The 20108-nt window shown below is 41.4% G+C and overlaps 1 protein-coding gene across 2 annotated transcripts in view; it reads left to right on the forward strand.

Annotated features, from left to right (window-relative positions):
- The window catches only part of SLC2A13 (solute carrier family 2 member 13), a 169320-nt gene that overhangs the window by 17123 nt on the left and 132089 nt on the right, over positions 1-20108 (forward strand). For both annotated transcript variants that reach the window (XM_055808994.1, XM_055808993.1), the window contains exon 2: positions 14296-14455. In XM_055808994.1, coding sequence (XP_055664969.1) covers positions 14296-14455 — 160 coding nt within the window. The remainder of the gene's footprint in view (positions 1-14295; positions 14456-20108) is intronic.

Below are 20108 nucleotides of genomic sequence, written 5' to 3' on the forward strand. Positions count from 1 at the left end.
GAACGGCATTTTAGATATCCATCTTTATTTTCTTTTAATCCTTAGGTTGTCTAGAGTTACCAGGGTCTTGTGTCAATTAATGAGATTTACTGAGAACATAACAATGCCCAGCTTTCACTGCAGACTGACGTGGAGCTCTTACTGAATCCTCCCCTGCTAACACGCCTGAAGAACAAAAACAGGGCAGGAAAGTGCTGCCCTGAGGAGGGACCTTGGGAGCTGTGCTCCTGTGATCTGTGGTTCTCACATCCATTTGCTCAGAGTACTATTATTAATAAGGAGGTCTGCAAGAGTAAAGCAACCCTGTTAGCAGAATTGCATCTGTAGTTTGGAAGATGGTTGTCCGTTACAATGTGCTTAGAGGACTGCAAGTTGTCAAAAGCTGAAAGCCATGAAAGCAGCATCTCCCAGGTTTTCCTGGGATCTTCTGTCCTCTACCAGTCTGTTCCCTGAAGGCTTTGAGACTTGCAGCCTTGCTTTTAGGAAGCTCTTTGGTGATCTGCTTCCCTGATAAAATGTAGCAGTAGTTTCTTCCCACCTGCAGCATCCACCCACTGCTGGTTAGCAGAGACTTTCCCCTGTTTTTTGTCCCTTAGACATTGGTAATGGAGTAGAATCAGAGAATCATTCAGGTTGGAAAGGTCCTTTAAGATCATCAAATCCAACAGTTAACTCAGGACTGCCAAGTCCACCACTAAATCATGTTGCCAAGCACTGCACCTGTGCATTTTTTGCCAAGGATGATGATTCCACCACCTCCCTGGGCAGCCCGTTCCAATGTTTGACCACCCTTTCAGTGAAAAAATATTTCGTAATATCCAATCTAAACCTCCCCTGGTAGAACTTGAGGTTATTTCTTCTTGTCCTATCACTTGTTATCTGGGAGAAGAGACCGACCCCCGCCCCTGCCTACAGCCCCTGTCAGGGAGTTGCAGAGAGCAGTGAGGTCCCCCCTGAGCCTCCTCCTCTCCAGGCTGAACCACCCCAGCTCCCTCAGCTGCTCCTCACAGGGCTTGTGCCCCAGACCCTTCACCAGCTCCGTTGCCCTTCTCTGGACACGCTCCCCCACCTCGATGTCTGTCTTGCACTGAGGGGCCCAAAACTGAACCCCGTGTTCGAGGTGCGGCCTCGCCAGTGCCCAGTACCGGGGGACGATCACCGCCCTGGTCCTGCTGGCCACACTGTCCCTGGCACAAGCCAGGATGCCGTTGGCCGCCTTGCCCCCCGGGCACCCTGCTGGCTCATGCCCAGGGCTGTCACCCAGCCCCCCCCGGCCCTTTCCCCCCAGGCAGTTCCCAGCCCCCTGCCCCAGCCTGTCGCGCTGCGTGGGGCTGGTGTGACCCAGGGGCAGGACCCGGCACTGAGCCCTGTTGAACCTCCTACAAGTGGCCTCGGCCCATCGGCCCGGCCTGCCCAGACCCCTCTGCAGAGCCTCCTGCCCCCCAGCAGATCAGCGCTGCCCCCAGCTCGGTGTCACCTGCAAACTGGCCGAGGGTGCGCTCGGTGCCCTCGCCCAGGTCATTGATAAAGGCATTAAGCAGGGCTGGCCCCAGCACGGAGCCCTGGGGACACCAGCTGTGACCGGCCGCCAGCGGGATGTAACTCCGCTCACCACCACCCGCCGGGCCCGGCCGGCCAGCCAGCTTTTAGCCCAGGGTACAGTACACCCACCCGGGCCATGAGCTGCCAGTTTCTCCAGGAGAATGCTGGGGAGATGGTGTCAAAGGCTTGTGTCCAGGTGGACAACACCCACAGCCTTTCCCTCATCCACCGGGTGGGTCACCTTGTTGTAGAAGGAGATGAGGTTTGTCAAGCAGGACCTGCCTTTCATAACCCCATGCTGCCTGGGCCTGATCCCCCGGTTGTCCTGCACGTGCCACACGGTGGCACTCGGGACGTTCTGCTCCGCAGCCTTCCCAAGCACTGAGGTCAGGCTGACAGGCCTGTAGTTCCCCAGATTCTCCTTATTGCCCTTCTTGTAGATGGATGTCACACTGGCTAACCTCCAGTCAACTGGGACCTCTCCATTTGCCAGGACTGTTGACAAATGATGGAGAGCGGCTTGGTGAGCTCCTCCCCCAGCTCCCTCGGTGCCCTCGGGTGGATTCCATCTGACCACATAGACTTGTGCGTGTCCCAAGTGGAGCAGCAGGTCACTGACCGTTCCCTCCTGGGCTGTGGGGACTTCATTCTGCTCCTCCTCATCCCTGTCTTCTAGCTCGAGGGGCTGAGTAACCTGAGGGTAACGGATCTTACTGTTAAACTGAGGCAAAGAAGCATTAGGTACCTCAGCCTTTTCTTGTCCTTTCTGGTAATCTTCTCCCGTGCATCCAATAAAGGATGCAGATTATCCTCGGGCCTCCTTTTGTTTCTAATGTATTTGTAAAAACATTTTTGTTATATTTTATGGTAGTGGCCAACCTGCGTTCTAGCTGGGCTTTTGCCTTTCTAATTTTCTCCCTGCATAACCTTGTGACATTCTTATAGTCCTCCAGAGTTGCCTGCCCCTTCTTCCAAAGGTGGTAAACTCTTCCTCCGAGTTCCACCCACAGCTCTTTGTTCAGCCAGGCTGATCTTCCCCGCCAGCTCATCTTTTGGCACATAGAGATGGCCTGATCCTGCACCTTTGAGACTTCCTTCCTGAAGAATGTCCAGCCTGCCTGGACCCTGTGGCCCTTCAGGGCTGCCTCCCACAGGACTCTGTCCACCAGGATCCTAGACAGGCCAAAGTTGGCCCTCTGGAATTCCATGCTAGCTGTTCTGCTGACCCCCCTCCTTACTTCTCCCAGAACCAAAAACTCTGTCATACCATGTTCGCTACGCCCAAGGCATCTTCCGACCACCGCGTCGCCCACCAGCCCTTCCCCATTTGCTGACAGCAGGCCCAGTGGGGCATCTCCCTGGGCTGGCTCGCTGACCAGCTGTGGCAGGCAGTTCTCTTCCACGCATTCCAGGAACCTTCTGGGCTGTTTCCCACCCACTGTGCTGTGTTTCCAGCAGGCATACGGTAGGTTGGAGTCCGCCATGAGAACAAGGGCTTGGAATCGTGAGACTTCTCCTAGCTGCTTGTAGAATGTTTCATCTGCCTCTTCATCCTGGTTGGGTGGTCTGTAATGGACTCCCACCAGGATATCTGCCTAGTTGGCCTTCCCCCAGTTCTTACCGATAAACACTTAACCCTGCTGTCACCATCATTCAGCTCTAGGCAGTCAAAACACTCCCTGACACGCAGAGCTACCCCTCCACCTCTCCTTCCTGGTCTATCCCTTCTGAGGAGTTTGTAGCCATCCATTGCAGCACTCCGGTTGTGTGAACCATCCCACCATGTTTCCATGATGGCCACTGTTGATCTCAGTTTTTCCGCTCAGTGCTTCACAGCTACTGTTTTGCTTTTTTTCCCCACACAAAAAAGCCTCATTCTTCACATGTAATGTCTCCTTCTGGTCAACATAAGCAACTGATGGAAGCCAATATACACTGAAATAGGTTAAAGTACCCTCATATTTGTTGGCAACTTGAGTGAATTCTGTGAATTTTAGGTTTCATCAGGTTAACGCTGCGAATCCTGCAGTTGTGACTGCTGGTCCAGACTAGCAGGTCATTTTTAGGAGTAGACCTATGTGGCTTGAAGAAGTTCAGCACTGGCTTGTCCCTCTGCTAAGGACAGTCTAGTCCAGGATCCTTGTCCTAATAGTCAAAACCCTTTCTGAGACTTAACCACTTAAGAGATCTTTACCTGGGATTCCTCCATAGGATGTTCTATTACAGTTGCGTGCCACTGGCACCAAGCAGCTGTTACCAAAATGGTAGTGGGGAAAATCCAGACCATGGGGAAAAGTTGCATGGAAGCTAGATATTTAAGCTGAGCTGCTTCTCATAAAGTAATATGCAGCACTTAACCCATGTGCTCTGGGAACACCTTTACTCCTCATAGCATGCAAAATGTGCATGCCATTGGGAGGTGTCTTAAAGGAGAGGTACCATACTGATCTCCACCGTCACCCCCAACCTCCAGTATTGCAAATACAGGCATCATTTATTTTCCCATATGATCAAAAAATGTGTCGTATTATCTCTACACAGATCACTTACGTTTGTAGACACAATCTTTTTTGTGCACGAAACCTCTAGTATAGAAGGAAACCGAGCAGTTACTGTGACTCTGTATTTTCATTATATTGATAGTTATACTTACATTACTGTTAGAAGTGCTACTTGCACTCATTATAATGATATAACTGAAATTTCTTTTATAAAATCAGGCCTTAAGCTTTAAAAGGCGCAGAGGGCTTTTGTTTATTTTTTAGAGCAGTAGTTGTAAAACCATATAACTGGCACCTGTCTTCCTACAAGTCATGCTGTTTCTTGCATGAGTGGGTAACTAAATGTAGTAATTCATACAAAAATAGGGCTTTCTGCGTTGATGGTTGCAATGTATTTACCCATTGCAAGCACAAAACTAATGGGAATGTAAACTAGACACAATATTTTTATGGCTGTCTTTCCTGAATAGTGAACAAACACATTCAATGTTACTCCATGAGTTTTGTCTAAAATACTAAATTTGCAATGGGATTAGACTTTCTAGATTAGTTTTTTCAATTGGTGGCAAATGTAGCTAAGAAAATGCATTCTTCTGCTCATTTTCATCTTAAGCTGCGTGTTTGGAGTCAATTGCTGGACTTTTGGTTAATTCAATGAAACCTAAAGCAGTTTACAGAAAAATTAACTGGTTTAACTGTTGTTTTAATAATTACACTTGTAGAAAGAGGCACTGTTAAACCCAAGTTTATTCTTAGTTGAAGAGAGCTTTCAGGAGTAAGTGAAAGGCATACCTTTAGCTGAGCTGTAGTTCAGCTTCTAAAGCTTGTTCGTGTTTAGATACCGATTCTCTTAAAATTATTCGAAGTTGGGTAAAGCATCACTGTAGTAGAACTGGGAAAGAAAGAGTAGGTTTATAAACAGAAGTGCAAAGTTGGAAAGGAGTATTAATTTTATGTGTAGCATTGCCCTTGTCTTCTGAAAATAAAATGTCTCTACACAGAAGATCTTTGCTAATCCTTGAAGCATTCAGTTGTTGTTCTGGGGTGTTTAGCGTGGGATTGTATTTTGGTTTTGTTTGGTTGGGGATTTTGTTTGATTTTTTTTTTTTTTTTTAACCATGTGAAGATTGCATAGTGTTCATAGCGCTGGCTTTCTAGCATATATGAGTGGTTATGCAGGTGAGTCCTGCCAAAGCTTTCTGGGTCATTTTAAAAACATTCTTCCCTGCTGGAAATTTCTGTTTGCTTGGCTGAGTCAGCAGAAAGAGCTGGATGCCATTCCTCAGCCGCTCAGTTAGCACCTGTGATCTTGTGCCTTAGCACAAGTGTGTGTTAGCCACCAGATCAAATGTCTGGAGCAGGAAATGGAGCAGCTGAGATGCGGCTACGTATCCTGATCAGCTGCCTTGCTGGATGAGGAGGAACCGCTGGCTGGGAAAGCAGCTCCTTATCTTTGGCTATGACTGCCTCAGGACCTGGCCAAGTTCATCTGCTTCGTTTTCTTAGGTGTAAGTGAGCAGCATGTACAGCGCATAGTCTGCATGTGCTAGAGAATGCCTACAGCAAAGCACTGCTTGTGTCAATTAGTGTTTATTTAAACTAAAAGCTTCACTTTTAAAGTAGATTAAGTACTGCTTGCCTTACGTGTTTATACAAGCTGTCATAAAGAAAACTACTATGTGGTATTTATAATTTTCAAGTGAAAGAAAAATAAAATGCTCTTATTTTCTGAAGTGAGACGCTTTTGCAATATGGTAAAAATAATGGTTGTGTCGAGTAGTATAAAAATTTATGGTGCTTCAGTCTTTCACAGTGAAAGATCTTTCACAGCTTGTACGTTCACAAAATCTTTGCAAATAGTGCTTGATCAAAAGTAATTCAGAAACAAAACAAATTAGGACTTTTTGCTAGTTGCTTTTGGTAGCTTTTAGTCACTTTTAGGGCTGATTGTTAATCTTGTATGGTTCAGAAATTCTTGGTACCTTTCAAGTAGAGGGAGCCATAGCAAACTCAGTATTGAAAATTAGCGATACTCCCTCCCTGGTATACCTTTGTGCATATATGTACACATATGAACACACATGTACTCTTTGAGAAAGAGTTTTTCCTTTTTAGGCTTTCCTAAAAATGCCGATCCAGAAATAATCCATCTGCTCTTGTCTGGATCACTTTAGAAGAAGGAGAAAATCCGCTTCAGTGTTGAAAGTTGCTAATTGATAGCTGTGTAGGTGACCTAAAGAAGACTTTTTAACTGCTTATTGAAAAATGAAGGTGTAGGTTGGCAATCAATCACTTTGCTTGTATATTCTGAAGAAACTGTTACTGATGAAGTAGCTCAATTAATTACCAGTGCAATTGTTCCATTTTTATGATGCTGTCTTTTAGCTGGATTTCTTTTAGACATCATTCTGATTAATGTTTTGAAGTAACCTCAGCCAGGGTAAATCTTAAAGCTAGATCTGTGGGTAGATTTGGGAACCATGAAGGGAGTAATTTCTTTTAAAAATGCCAGGTTTCTGAAATGGGACCTACAGGCATGAACTACAAGCACAGGTTCCCAGTATGGCACGATGTGAGAAGGAAGGCCCTTAGTAGGACACTCAGGAACTAGGGCAGCTGAACATGGAGATGTCTGACACGGATGTTTCACAAACTGCATTAAAAGGAATATATGCTGGCCATAAAGAAAGACTGAGTATGGGTAGCTAATTCTGGGTTGCTGGGAAATGCAAACTGGTCTGGTATCTGTAGTGCTAGGCATGCTCTTATGTTTTGGGCAGTTGCAAAGATCTTTGCTTCAAATTTTCTGGATGTTTAGCTTGACTATTTTGCCTCTGGTTAATTAAATCCCACTCTCTCCTCTTGACTTTGGCACTCAAAATAAATTTCCTCTTAACATGTGTTTGGATTACTGTAACCTTGAATAATCTTAAATTAACTTTGGATAGAAGAAATTATTTCTTTTAAAAATTCTCTTCCAAAACGAGCTGTTCTAGATATAGTACTAATGTTGAGGCTGAGGTTGAATAGGACCCCGCAGTTAAAGTGGTTCTAACCCTTACAGTTAGTTTCATTTGACCTTAAAAACTTTCTCGGTTCCATTTGCTTTCATGTAGAATTCTCTGTCTGTTACTGCTGTTTGACAGTTGTCCCAGAGAAGAAGTATTTCCCTCACCCTCTAGCTCTCCTGCTTACTCTGTTGTCCGCAGATTGTGGCATGTTTCGTATCCCCCTCTACATCAGGAGTTGTTTCGTAGAACTGAATGCCTGTAGTTTTTGGCCTGTGGGTAGTATTCTTTTATTTACTGCTGCATGTATGTTACTAAAGATTCCTGCAATTTTTTTGTATGTTTTCAAGTTTTTGCTAAACTAAGTTCTCTTTTAACAAACTGAGTAAACTAAGTTTTATTTTAATAAACTTTCACACTGTAGCCTGTACGTGGTAGGTTCTTGTCTATCTTGCCTCAAGGGTCATGGCTCACTTTTTCCCATTTCATGACTCGATTAAAGTTTCCCGATTAAAAAGTTTCCTTGGCTTGCAGAATTTCAGCGCAGGAAAATAAGTACTGTGATGAATAGTCCCTTCTTGATTACTCAATTTGTTGAGTATTCACATATCTGTACTGTGATACATGGTTTCCTTATGCTCTTCTTGCAAGATACTGCGCTAGAGATGTCAAAGAAAGGTCTTGGTGCTGTCATTATACAGGAATTGTACTCGGTGTTGGCATCTTAATTTTTTTTATGAGCTGGGTTTGCATCTATCTTTTAAGGGACAGTTTGAAACTTGGAATTACTCTTGTGTGCAATGCAATTCACAAAGGCTAATGCTACCTTTCTTAGGGTCTGCATTTACAATATGGTAGTTGTGGTTGTTTCTAGCGGGCATAGTTTGAGGCTTTTTTAGGTGAAGAAGGATTTTGTGTTCTTGATCCTTATGGATACACACAACAGTGAGAAACCTTCTTGTGGTCAGTGGAATGAATTACTCATCCAGGCTTATCAAGATGTGATTGTTCTATACATCTGAATCCGTATCAACCAGCGAGGCATTTCATTCATTTTTCTTCAGGTTCTTCTTATCCCTTGGAGTCCTTCATAGTTGGATGCTACATAGTAACATAGGTTTTTGTCGCTAATTATAATATTGGTCATTCTGGTTTGGGCTAGTGGCTAGATAGGGACATAAAGATCTGCAATTACTTTGTGTATTAGATGTTTGACAGTACAGGTTTTTTAACTATGATGAACCAGCTCTTTCTGATTTAATTAATTAGTGTTTAAATAAAATCCCAGAGTTAAATGAAGTCTGCTGACATTGGACAGCCATTATAGAGGAGATACACCTAAATCTGACCATCGCTGTGATTTATTCTCCCAAAGCAATGTGGTTTTAGTGCTGGTGCTTTGTCCTGCTGCTCTTTTCAGAGCTGTGCTGTAGCTGAGTACGGTTGTGCCACTGCTGAGGAATGGACTTCTATTAATCTGATGTCGGGGAGAGACTGAAATGGGAAAGTGTGCTGCCAATCATTCTTGAAATAACTTTCAGTAAAAAGTTACAAACTGCTGATAATGCCTTTACTAGATACATGCTGTGGGTGGAAAGCTGAGATGTTAGAGGGGGCTCGAGCTTTCCCCTGATGATCACACTCAAATACAAGCTATTTCAGTGAACATTTTAGCTTTTTCTGCTAGCGTACTAGAACAGTGTTTAGGTGCACTGCTTTCTCAAGTAGTTCCTGTTAGCATGTTTGATGAGGCACTGTAACATCCCCTGAGGCTGACTGTCATTACTGAAAGCTGAAGTGTTAACTGTAACAGCAGGAAAGGACTCTACAAGACTATGAAAAGGCTGAATTTTTGTTTAGATTGAGCCGTATAATTAAAATATGTTGTAGAGTTGTCTGTAGAGTAGAGGTGGCTGATTGTTGGCAGCTTCTTTTGGATGGGTGTGAAAGCTCACGGTCTTTTAAAATAAATACCCTTTGCAGGTAAAATGTATCCATTTTGCCAATGATAGGCATTCACAAACCACTTGAATGGATTCTTCTTTAGACTGGCAGTAAGGAGTATACAATTACTGTGGAATCTGCCAATTCTTTCAAAGGGTTAACCTTTCAAAAAGTTGCCCTTATCCTCTTGAATATTACTACTCAAATGTGAGCAATGTTCTAAAGTTATCCGTTGGCAAGAATGCCGTTTTTGTCAGAAGTAAAAACCTTAAGAGTATACTTTGTGGGAACACAATGGAAAGGAAATACTTGATGAAAATCTCTTTGTCTGTATAACCTGATGTACTTCTGGGATCAATAGTATTTCAAGGCACTAAATTTAGATCGCATGTTCAATATCCAAGATGTAAGAAGTTGATCAGGTTTCCTGCAAAGTTGCTGGAAGAAATCATTAGCCTGATGTTCAGCTGTAGCTTGGCAAGCTTCCCTCTGTCCCCTTTGCAATTTACTATTTAATTTTTAAAAAAAAAACACCAACCACCAAAAACAACAGCCACAAACAACAACCAAACCTTGAATTCATATTCAAAATTTCTTGTAGAATAACAACCTGTATTAAGCTGTTTATTAATATTTAATTCCTGATTCTCTTTGCCATAAACTTGCCTCCACAAATTCTCCATCTGTGGAATAATTTGCTTAAGCTACGTGGAATCCTTCTGAGTAGAACAAACTGCTATGGGCAGCTTCTTAATGAAGCGAACTTTAAAGTTGGTTGCATTAAAGTTTAACATTTTAATGAAAGTTTGCTCTTACAAGTTCATTCTAAGATACGTGAAAAAACAAAACTATTACCTTGGTTAAGTAGCTCAGTACAGCTTTATGTGTCAGTGAAGAATGCTTCATTCCCATGATTTCATTTTCCCTGAAAGGAAATGTATTAGTATCTTCTGTATCTGTCAGTTCATTTGGAACTCCTAACAGATACATTTCTGTAATGAGCTGTGAATGTTCTTTGTTGTTACGAGATTAATGGCTCAGTTGCTGTTCTCTGAAACAGGATCCAGGATATTTTTGCTTTTTGGTTGGTGGTTGTTTTTTTGGTGTTTTTTTTTTTTTTTTTTTGTGTGTGTGTGTGTTTTGTTTTGTTTTTATTATATTACATCCTGATTTTAGTTTCCAACTGGACAGTCTGGAGTCTCCTAGCAGTTCAGGCCGGTCTCCATTAGCATACGTGGTCCTGCCTGTGGGCTGGTACAGGCTTTTGATCTCATTGTGAACTGTTTAAGGGAGCCAGGTGATACAAACCTCTTAACAGCTGGATAGCCTTTTAGCTGGTTGTATTCCCTGGTTTACCTGGTGTTGGCTCAGAAGGTCAGCACAAGCTGGACGAAGGAGGGACAGAACCATGGCCCCTGGATGTGCCCCATTAGCACTTCTAGTTAACTGTCAGTCCTCTTCATTCCTAAACATGAAAGGCTGATTGAGTTGCATCAGGTTTTTTTAAAGTTACTCAATTCTTGTCACCTATTTCGTGTGTTTATGAACCTTTTGGTTAGTAATCTGAACAGCAACAACAAAGAAATTGTCAGAAATCCTTCCAAATGTTTCTGCTGCTCCTGACACTGGTTGACACCAGTGAAATGACTGCCTTAGAGCGTTTTTATTATGCTAGGAGTAAAAGTGCATCTCGTTCAATATCCTGTTTCCAGCTTTTTTTGCTCATCTGTATTTATGACGCACCCTCCCTCATGTCTGCTAGGCACATGACTGGAGCTGCCCTGGAAGTCCTGGTCTTTACAGGATATGTTTATATCCCTCTGATCTTGCAAAAAAGTCTTTAAAATTGCTCCATCTTCCTAGCATTTGTTTGCAAGTGCTTTTTAGAAACAAGATCTTGGATTCTTTTAGTCCTTTTGTTTTGCTACCTTAATCTCATTTCTTGAAATATATTTTTAATTCTGCCCATTATCATAGGAGTTCTTCTTCATGACCTTTTTCTCTTTCCTGTAGGTAGGTTTGTGACTTTATTCCTGAACTTCTTAGTGAATTCTTTATAATGCTTACATGTTCATACTGAAAATACCTTTCTTGGATGGTAATGTGATTCTAAAATGCCTTTTTTATATCTGCTTTCTGTTGATTGTCCTAAAATTGAGCTGTGCACTGTCTTGTCTCTGTTTTCGTTTTGTCTGCAGATTATAGTAGCAGCTCTAGTAATTAGTCTCCTAAGTGTTGAAGTGAAAAATCATTTAGTATCATGATTTTAGTCCGTTGTGTCATCTAACGCTTCCTGTGTAATAATTAGATGCATCTTGTTGTCTAAATTTAAGGAACCTTCTATTATGTTTTTTTCTCAACTTTACTCTTTAATGAGGGCAGAAGGTTAATGCCTTGGTTACTCAAGAGGCTGTAGCTTGGGTTTGCCTGCTCTCTTGTCTCAGATTCCATAGCTGTGGTGCACAATGTAGAGCTTAAACTTTCTCTGACATATTTCCAGTTAATTGTTTTCATTTTCTTTTCCTCACATCCTGTCACTTATCAGCTTTATTAGTTAGGTAGTAATACACTTGCCTGCAGCAAGAATCTTTTATTTGGTGTGAGCGGTTTAACAGTGTGAGCATATTAGAAAATGTCATCTAAGTGTAACTGAAGGCATTCTCATATGAAAGATTAAGGACAGGTTCCATTGCAGCCATAAATATTTTGCTAGGAAAGCTGTTCCTTGTTTTCAAATGTCTTTAATATCTAGCTATTAAAATAACTACATAACGAATATTGGTTATGTATTTCAGAGATTTTAATAATTGGTTAATATGTAATGCCTTGCTTCCAACTATGCCTTTTCACAAGAACTTGCTCCCCTGTGTTCTGCTGTGTCTTCAAATTAGAGGAGGAAAATCTGGAGAACATTGGTGCATTCTAAGGCAGCTGATAAGCCAACCTGTAATAAATAACGTTATAGAATCTAAAACATTATTTCCTTAAAGTGGTATGATTTTTTTTTTCCCCTTTAATTTGATCTGTTTCAGAGTAGCCTTTTTTAACTCCTGGTGCTATTTTAGAAAAAACTTTGGGTTTGTGTGTGAATGCTTGCTGGATGTTGTCCAGACAAACCGGGGAGGCTTTCCTGATTTTCTCCTCCCATTTCAGACTCAGAGTAGTAAAGCGTATGTTTTGATAGCTAAGTGATAACTGGAAATACATAACATAACTTCATCTTCTGAACCGAGGTTCGTGTTTGGATGTTTTGAACCTATATGTTTTGGGAAACCCAGTAGAGAAAGTGGAGTCTAAGTCAAAAAGGCTGTTTTTGACAGCAGCGTTGTGAAAAGTCTCAGGGTGAGAAAGCTGACATGGATGTTGTAGAATCATAGAACCATTTTGGTTGGAGAACCACCTGTGGAGATGGTCAAGACCTAACAGCCTGTGGGGTGGGCTGGGGTGCCGGGGGTGTGGGCAGGCGGCAGCTGCAGGTCCCTTCCCCACCACCCCAGCTGGCACCAGCCGCTGCCTCGCGTGGGTCCTCGGCGGCGTTTGGTCGCAGAAGGGGGACCTGCTCCTATGCTTGCTCATAAAGGCTTTTCCCTTACGTGCGCCACCTTCACTGCTTTAATTGTAATTGGGTCGAGTGTTGATGTGTAAGATGTGAGAGAAGTATCTGTCAAGGTGGACTACGTTTGAAAATTTGCTTCTCTATCAAACAGGCAAAGGGCTATTTGAAAGCTTTTTTCTATGGTGCATTCCGGTTGGCTTTGAAAAATGCATGAATAGACTTTTAATGATTTTTTTTTTTCTCTGACACTTATCTGTGGGGTTTGTTTTGTTTTTTTTTTTTTTATTCCATGTGGATTGCTCAATCAATAGGAGGAGGAGGCATCGGCGTGTCCTTGGAGGCTTTGCCAGGAACTGGGTTATCATGCTGAGAGGCTGCTGTGCATGTTTACCTATTGTAACAAAGGATCTTCTGATGCCATTTGAAACAATCTGATTCCTCGCTTAGGCGTTTGGAGGCTCCCAGCAGCTCTGTCAGGCTAGCCTCATTGCTAAAGATGATTTTGTGCTCTTAGTTGGGTGAGTCAGCCAGGCAGCAAGGTGCCGGCTGAAGCCTCCGCTGTTTTATGACAAAGCCTTTCTGCAGTGACACGAGCCAGGAACCGCAGTGTGCTTCAGGAGCCACTGCCTGCCTTTAGGTGACCCCACTTATCGCAGGAGGCGCAGCACTCGCCCGCGTTGGCATGGGGCTGTTGGTGCGGACCCGGTGGGATTGCTCCAGGCTGGAAGATGTGATGTCTCTGGTGCTTGGCTCTGCTCACTGTGCCCAAGTTGTATCTCAGCTGGTTTCAGTTGCAATGTTTTTTTGTCTGTGTGCTGCCAAGGTACTTCCAGTTGTAACTACAGAAGGAATTGTTGTTGGTTGTCACTGTTGGTTCTTTTAAGGAAACAGGAATATAAATTTCCTTTAAATGAGAACATGACTTTGTTGGTGGATTTGGACCACCAAAGCATGACTGCACCCAGCTTTGTTCTTCATATGCTGTTGAACTCCTGGTTTTACAGTTTTCGTATGTGCATGTGCTCCTCTGTGTGTTCCACATGGGCATTTCTGCCTTTTGCACAAATGGCTCATTTAGGGCCATTGCATAATTCATAGGAAATCCTACCAGTGTTAAGACAGAATAAAAAGCTTCTGTACTTTAGCTTCAGTCCTTGCTTCGTTATGGTGGTTGAGTTTTTGGTACTGCGTATGAAATATGTTTAAACTAAGTCAAGAAACAACCAAGAGAGTCCAGAAACAATTTGTTCTATGTAACAGTAATGAAATTACATCATAATAATTATAATAATGACGATGCTTGTCCTTGCTTTTTCTTGGAGGTGGAAACCAGGCTAAAGTTCTGTTTAAATTCAGAGCTGTGAACAATTGGCTTCTTCAGTTAGTCACTTTGACTTGCATGTGCTTACTTGAATTGTAGCATCTCGGTTTCAAAACTAAATATATTTATGCTTTTTATTTAATCTTAGTGAACATTCAGTGTGAACTGAAGTGAGTTATTTCTTGTATCATTACACCAAACCTTAAATTTGCGATACAGCCACTAGCAACCCATGTGTGGGCCCATTTGCTCTGGGTGTGCTTCTAGATTTCATTAGGTGTGTTTTTCTATCTTTTCATCTTTTGGAACCTGGAAATTAAATTCTTCCAGCTTGTTCCATTTAAATGGTATAATATTTTATGATGAAAAAGGGATGTACTATCTCTTTCGATTTTATAATTATAATTGAATTTATTCTTGTAGGTGTAGCATCTATGACTGTACCAGTGTACATCGCAGAAGTTGCTCCACCGCACTTAAGAGGCAGATTAGTCACCATTAACACTCTGTTCATCACTGGAGGGCAGTTTTTTGCAAGTGTTGTTGATGGAATCTTCAGCTACCTCGCAAAGGATGGATGGAGGTTTGTGAGTCTTCCTTGCTAAAAGCAAAACTGGCATGGTTGTGATTTGGTTGACAGCTATTATAGTTCTTGTTGGTAAAATAGAATTTCCATATAAAGTGGTAAAACTGTATATTGAAATGGAACTTTAATAATTAGCTCTTGCTAAATGATATCTATACTGCTCTCACTTAGGCTTAGTATTCAGCGTGCTTAGGTTTTTTCACTTTACTAAACTTTAAAATGGATGAGCAATAAATATGCGTCAACAAGCTTGAATGATTGTAATGAAGTTTATGAAAGTACATAGCCTTTTGCATTTGGAATAATTATATGCTGATTTTTCAAAAGGCAAATTTCCGGTGAGTATGATGCTGTATGTGCAGACTGGAGGTGTATTTTGAATATTCTTAATCTGAGCAGTAGTAATCCAATCAGAATTGAAGGCTGTTGTAGCATAACTTTATAGTTAAAAGTTTAGGTTATAGAATAACACAAATCTCTTTTACTCTGCTTTCTGGATATTCTGTTTTCCCTGTAAACATCACCAAGTGTTTCTGGACTGCAGCCTTATGCCTACCGCCTTTAAAGTGGTCTGTCATTTGAGAGTTTTTTTACTTACAGTGTTGACTTGAAAAAATAATTAACAGAAATGTGTAGGAGGAATAACAGCTTCTGGAAACTTGTGCTTGATGATGTGCGCTTTTCTCTTGAAAGACACTTGGGAAGGGGACGCATGTTGTTGTAGGGCCTTCGATTCTGTTGCTGCAGCCTGGAATCATTTTGCTATTTGAAAATCCCAATTTGAAGGATTCTCCCCCCACCCCCAAAAACTTGCAACCTAAGTATTATTACGTTCTCTGCCTTCTAATGGAGCTGAACAGGGGTTCTGGGTGCACTGACGTTTGAGTTTTAAGTTAGGAACGATTAATTAGGGACTTGGTACACAGAAGAACTTGGAAGCTGATCTTTTTATGTTGTGCAAAAAAGTATGCATTAAAACAAAAAAAACATTTCTGTAATGAATCTACAGTTTAATTTTTGTATGTCTGAAGATTCAAGAAGTTTGAGGGTTTTACTTTTTGTCCATGTGATTGTTTCCTTTGCCTTTTTTGTAAAAAAAAAAAAAAAAAAAAAAAGTCACATTTTGACCTTAAGAAAAAAGTAACTTGGTGCCAATTTTATTTAATTTTAATTTAATTTTAACTTATAGTTCTGCTTTGTGCTTTCTGAAAATGCATTGATTACTTTAGCTCAAATGAAAATGGCATTTTGCATTTTTACGTGAACCTTTTGATGACCTTTTCATTATAATGCAGCTGCATTCTCTGGCAGACTATACGTCTGCTTACAGAGAGCTGAGAAACAGCCTTCACTGAAAGAAGAACTTAGTTTTATAGGATTGCTAATCCCTTTCTGCAGTTAAAGAAATATGCTAAATTTTGAGAAAAGTTAATGTAATGCAGTAATGCATTTCTAAGTAAAATACAAACTGAAGTATTTGATCCCTGAGGCCAGTTACTCAGTAGTTGCTTTATTATTTTAAATTAACTTTTAGCCTAAATAATTTGCTAGTGTAGTGGCTTCCTATGCATGGGGCTGGGTGGGAGGAACGGACAAGTAAAGATATTATTTAGAATTGGAGTTCTGAGTCACTGTTACTGTTAGAGGCACTGTGCACTTTCTGTTTAGGCAGATTTTTCAAGTTCAGTTTCCCTCAGTGGTTAGGGCTTCAGCTGGGGGAAGCTTTTGTGGATGTAAATCTGTTTTGTTGGGTTTTTTTTTCCCCATGAGTATGCTGACACATAGGAGGTAAGGATGTGTGTATCTGTGTAACATAATCTGTATGTTTCAGTAAATACTAGCATATTAGAAGAAAATACAAGCTAATAAAGTATCTGACAAGATCTTATTGGAGCTGTGTTTTTTTAGTTGTTTAGGTAAACTAAGATATTCCCTAGCTTGAATTTTCACAGCTTAGAAACAGACTTTTAGGCTTCTTTGGAAACAATTAGTCAAAGAGCTGGCATTGTGGTATAGGATGTATCAGTTTCCAAAATCAAGCAGTGACACAGAATTGACAAGGACATTTGTATGTAAATGATTATTTAAGTGAAAAATTCCAGTTTGTTACACACAGACGTTACCATCTTTTGATATCTTACTTTGTAAATATATTTACCTGAAGTGGAAGATTAGGTGGAAGGCAGTAATCATTGTCAAATGTAGATTTTATCTTTTTGTAAAACACTGATGTTTCAATATGCCGCTATACCTAAAATAGGAATGAGGCCCCCACCCACTGAAATGCTGCACAACTGCTCTGGAAACTTCTACATCGGTATAACTTATTCTTCTGTTTGGATCAAAGAATAAACGACTCTGGTACAATTCAGGCTTTTTAAGCATCCAAACTGAAAAAAAATTAAAAGTAAAATCCAGAACCTGTGGATTGAGTAAGACTTAGGAGGTTGAGTGTTTGATCAGAGCTGTGTGAAATGCCAGCTTTTGAGAATCTCCAACAAGGGACGTTTCCATTTGTCAAGACAACTTGTTCAGGTGTTCAGCCACTCCTGCTGAGAAGAGTTATTTCCCATCATCTCTGATCTGAATTTTCCTTGTTGTAACTTGTGCCTGTTGACTCTTGTCCTTCCACAGTGTACATCTGAGACTATCTCCGTTTTCTCTATGAGCTCCTTTTCAGTTGGGAAAGATGCAATTTGATCTCCTTTTGATGATCTCTCTTTCTGGGCAGCACAAACCCAGTTCTCTCAGCCTCTTCTTTTGTGTCATACACTCCAGTCACGTGATAGTCTTAGCGATCTATTGCTATTCCTGGTTTGTAGCTTTCTCTCACGTTGGTGGTCTCAGTCTTCCAGATTCAGCAGAGTGTGTTGAGTAGTGAGGAGTAATTGTTTCTTGCAGCCTTCTGGCTCATGCTGGGTAACTTTTGCTGAGGCAGTAATGCTGTGGTTTATGTACCAAGCGCTGGCTGTTCTGCTGGACTGAGCGAAGTGAAACTGTTGACAATGCATTGGGTAGAAACCGAGGCTATGCTAGTGATGAGGCATCCAAGGATTCTCAGCTGTGATGCTGGAGCTGTTACCTGGGGATTGTGTACTTGTCTGCCCTCAGTTAGTTTATCACAAGGAAGACTGAGCAGGGAGGAGTACAGATGGTCTGTCACCTGGAGAGAGTGGCCAGCAAATGCATGGGGAGGAATCGCAGATGTTCACTCCTGAGTCATCACGCGTAAGAAGGAAAATTACAGCAATTATTATAGCTCTTAGTGACTGAATGGCTAAGTATTGGATTGCTACAAAAGCCAGTAAGGAATTTTACTTTGTCTCGGCTCTGTTTGTTCTTGGGAATGCTGGATATTAAATAAAAAATGAACTAAAGAAAACAAATATTCTACCTGACTCTGATGTCAGTTTAGCTATATAAACCCTGCTAATGCCATCTTAATAGTATTGCAGCAGTATGTCTGAGAAAAAGAAATGTTACAGCAGACTTATTAAATTTCATGCTGGATTTTTTCAGGTCTGCTAGACATCTGGCTTCAAATTCAAAGTCTTGTACTCTGTATAGGAAAGAACTATATTAGATTTCTGAAAGCTGGCTCACTGCATGAAATGTCTGAAATTGCCTGCTTTTAGTCTAAATTCGTTATAGCAAAATTGCTTGATCTGCTTGAAAATGGCAGCAACTCTTGAACTTGCAATGGATGTACGCTCTTAACTGAACATTTTCCTTCTGGTCTGCTCCTTGCACTCAACTGACCAGAAGCATGTCAATTGGAAACTAACTTCAGTGAGTGAGCACTTTCTGTACACTGCTTTTTTTATCTTGCCTGTGATCAACAGTCCAATGGAGTCCAACTTGTAGCTTTAATAGGCTGGACTGAGCTTTCGGGAGCCTCGATTGATTTTGCCTCCTAAGATGACTGCAGGTACCTAGCTGTTTAGTTCTAGAGGCTCTGTATGTATTTAAGGGACTGAATGGCTTTGGAGGAGCAGAAATTAGGTAATATGAGTGTAAAGGACTAAAACTGTTTATTTAGATGCATGGAAAGATCCTTTTGCTTGCAGTTTGACAGAATACAGTGATTATGTTTTCAATCTCTGTGGTTTTGTTTTACTCTTTATTTGAAATAGAAAATGCTTTCTAAATACCACTCTAATGCAGATGTTGAATATACAGTTCAGTGAGCTTCAATGGTGTATGTGTAAAGGTGATTGTGTTTGCAGCTACCAAAATATTTGGGAAGGGGGAAGAGCATTAGAAGAAATGAGGACATTAATGAATGAGAATATTAGTGAATGAGGAATGAGAACAGCAGTGAATTAGTGATACTTCTTAGACATCTGAAGACTACTCATCTAACACGAGCTTTGCATTTAGAATTTTTCTTCCTTCTGCTTTTCTTTTCTTTTTTTTTTTTTTAACTAATGATCAGCTATACCATTCTTAAAGTGTTAGAAAATAAGAGACTTCCTTACAGATTTCTTTCTAGAGCAAGATTTACTTGTGTGACGTTTGGAAATTTTTGCTAGTTTTAGGAAGAACTTGAGGGCTCAGCTTGGGGATGGCAAGACTGGCCTGCATACACATTGGTTTGGGGAGGTCATCCTCTTTGCATTACCTTTTGGGTGATGTTTTCCCCATTCTTCAGTTTTCTGCTCTGCTGTATTGCTCAATTTTTCTTTTTTGAATCTACAAATGCCGCTAAGAAAATCTTTTTCCATTTTCATCCAAAATGCATTTGGCCTTGACAAATACGTTTGGTTCATTGCCCTGAAACAAGGTCTTTGTTAATGGTTGTGCTCTCTTCCTGCTCTGTTAGCAAGCTCATTTCATAGCATGCCTTATAAAAACATCCAGGTGAGAGACTGCTGAATTGTCTGTGTGAAAGCATGCAGCCTGGGGTATGAAGAGAGGTGCTAGAGGGGAGGTTAGGAAATCTCCATAATCCCCTGATTGATGTCAGGGTACGAACCTGTTTGTGTACAGACTAACCTCAGCATTCAGTCTGAGGGCTAGTTTCTGGAGGTGTTTTAATGATTGTAACCACCGATGTGAAACCTGTGATAGCTGCAGTAATGTACAGGTGACACCAGCACCATTTAAAGTCTTTAATGGAAGTGGAAAAAAGTCTGTGAAGCGCAAATGGGAAAAGGTCAGATTTAAAAAGCAGAACAAAATTACACATTGTTCTGCGATTCTTGTTATTCTTCTTACTGTTTTATTGAATAAATGTAGAAAAGTGAAGTGTCTAGACCAGAACCACCCATGGAAGTTGGTGGCATGCTTGTCTTCTACAGTCTTTCCCACCACTTCGGCTGGAGTGACTCATGGTGGCTCTGGGTGTTGTACAGATGTCAGTGCTGATCCCTGAAAGCATTAACTGTCTGGCCAGTGGTAATTCTCTGTTGAGTAGAGAACTAGTCCTAATGCTGTATATAGGAACCACTCATGGCATCTGAAATACAGTTTTGATTTAAAACCTAACATTGCAGCTGGCTGAAGATGTAACAGCAGATTCTAGAAGATCTGGTGTAAATTGCCACGCTGATGAAATGAATGTTTTCCAGTGTTCCTGCTTATTATAGTCAGGAGTTTTCAAAATTAAAACTGGCATCTCCTTACACAAGAGGCATATTCCTTGCCCACA

The sequence above is a fragment of the Falco peregrinus genome, chromosome 6 (assembly GCF_023634155.1).
Source record: "Falco peregrinus isolate bFalPer1 chromosome 6, bFalPer1.pri, whole genome shotgun sequence".
NCBI lineage: Eukaryota > Metazoa > Chordata > Aves > Falconiformes > Falconidae > Falco > Falco peregrinus.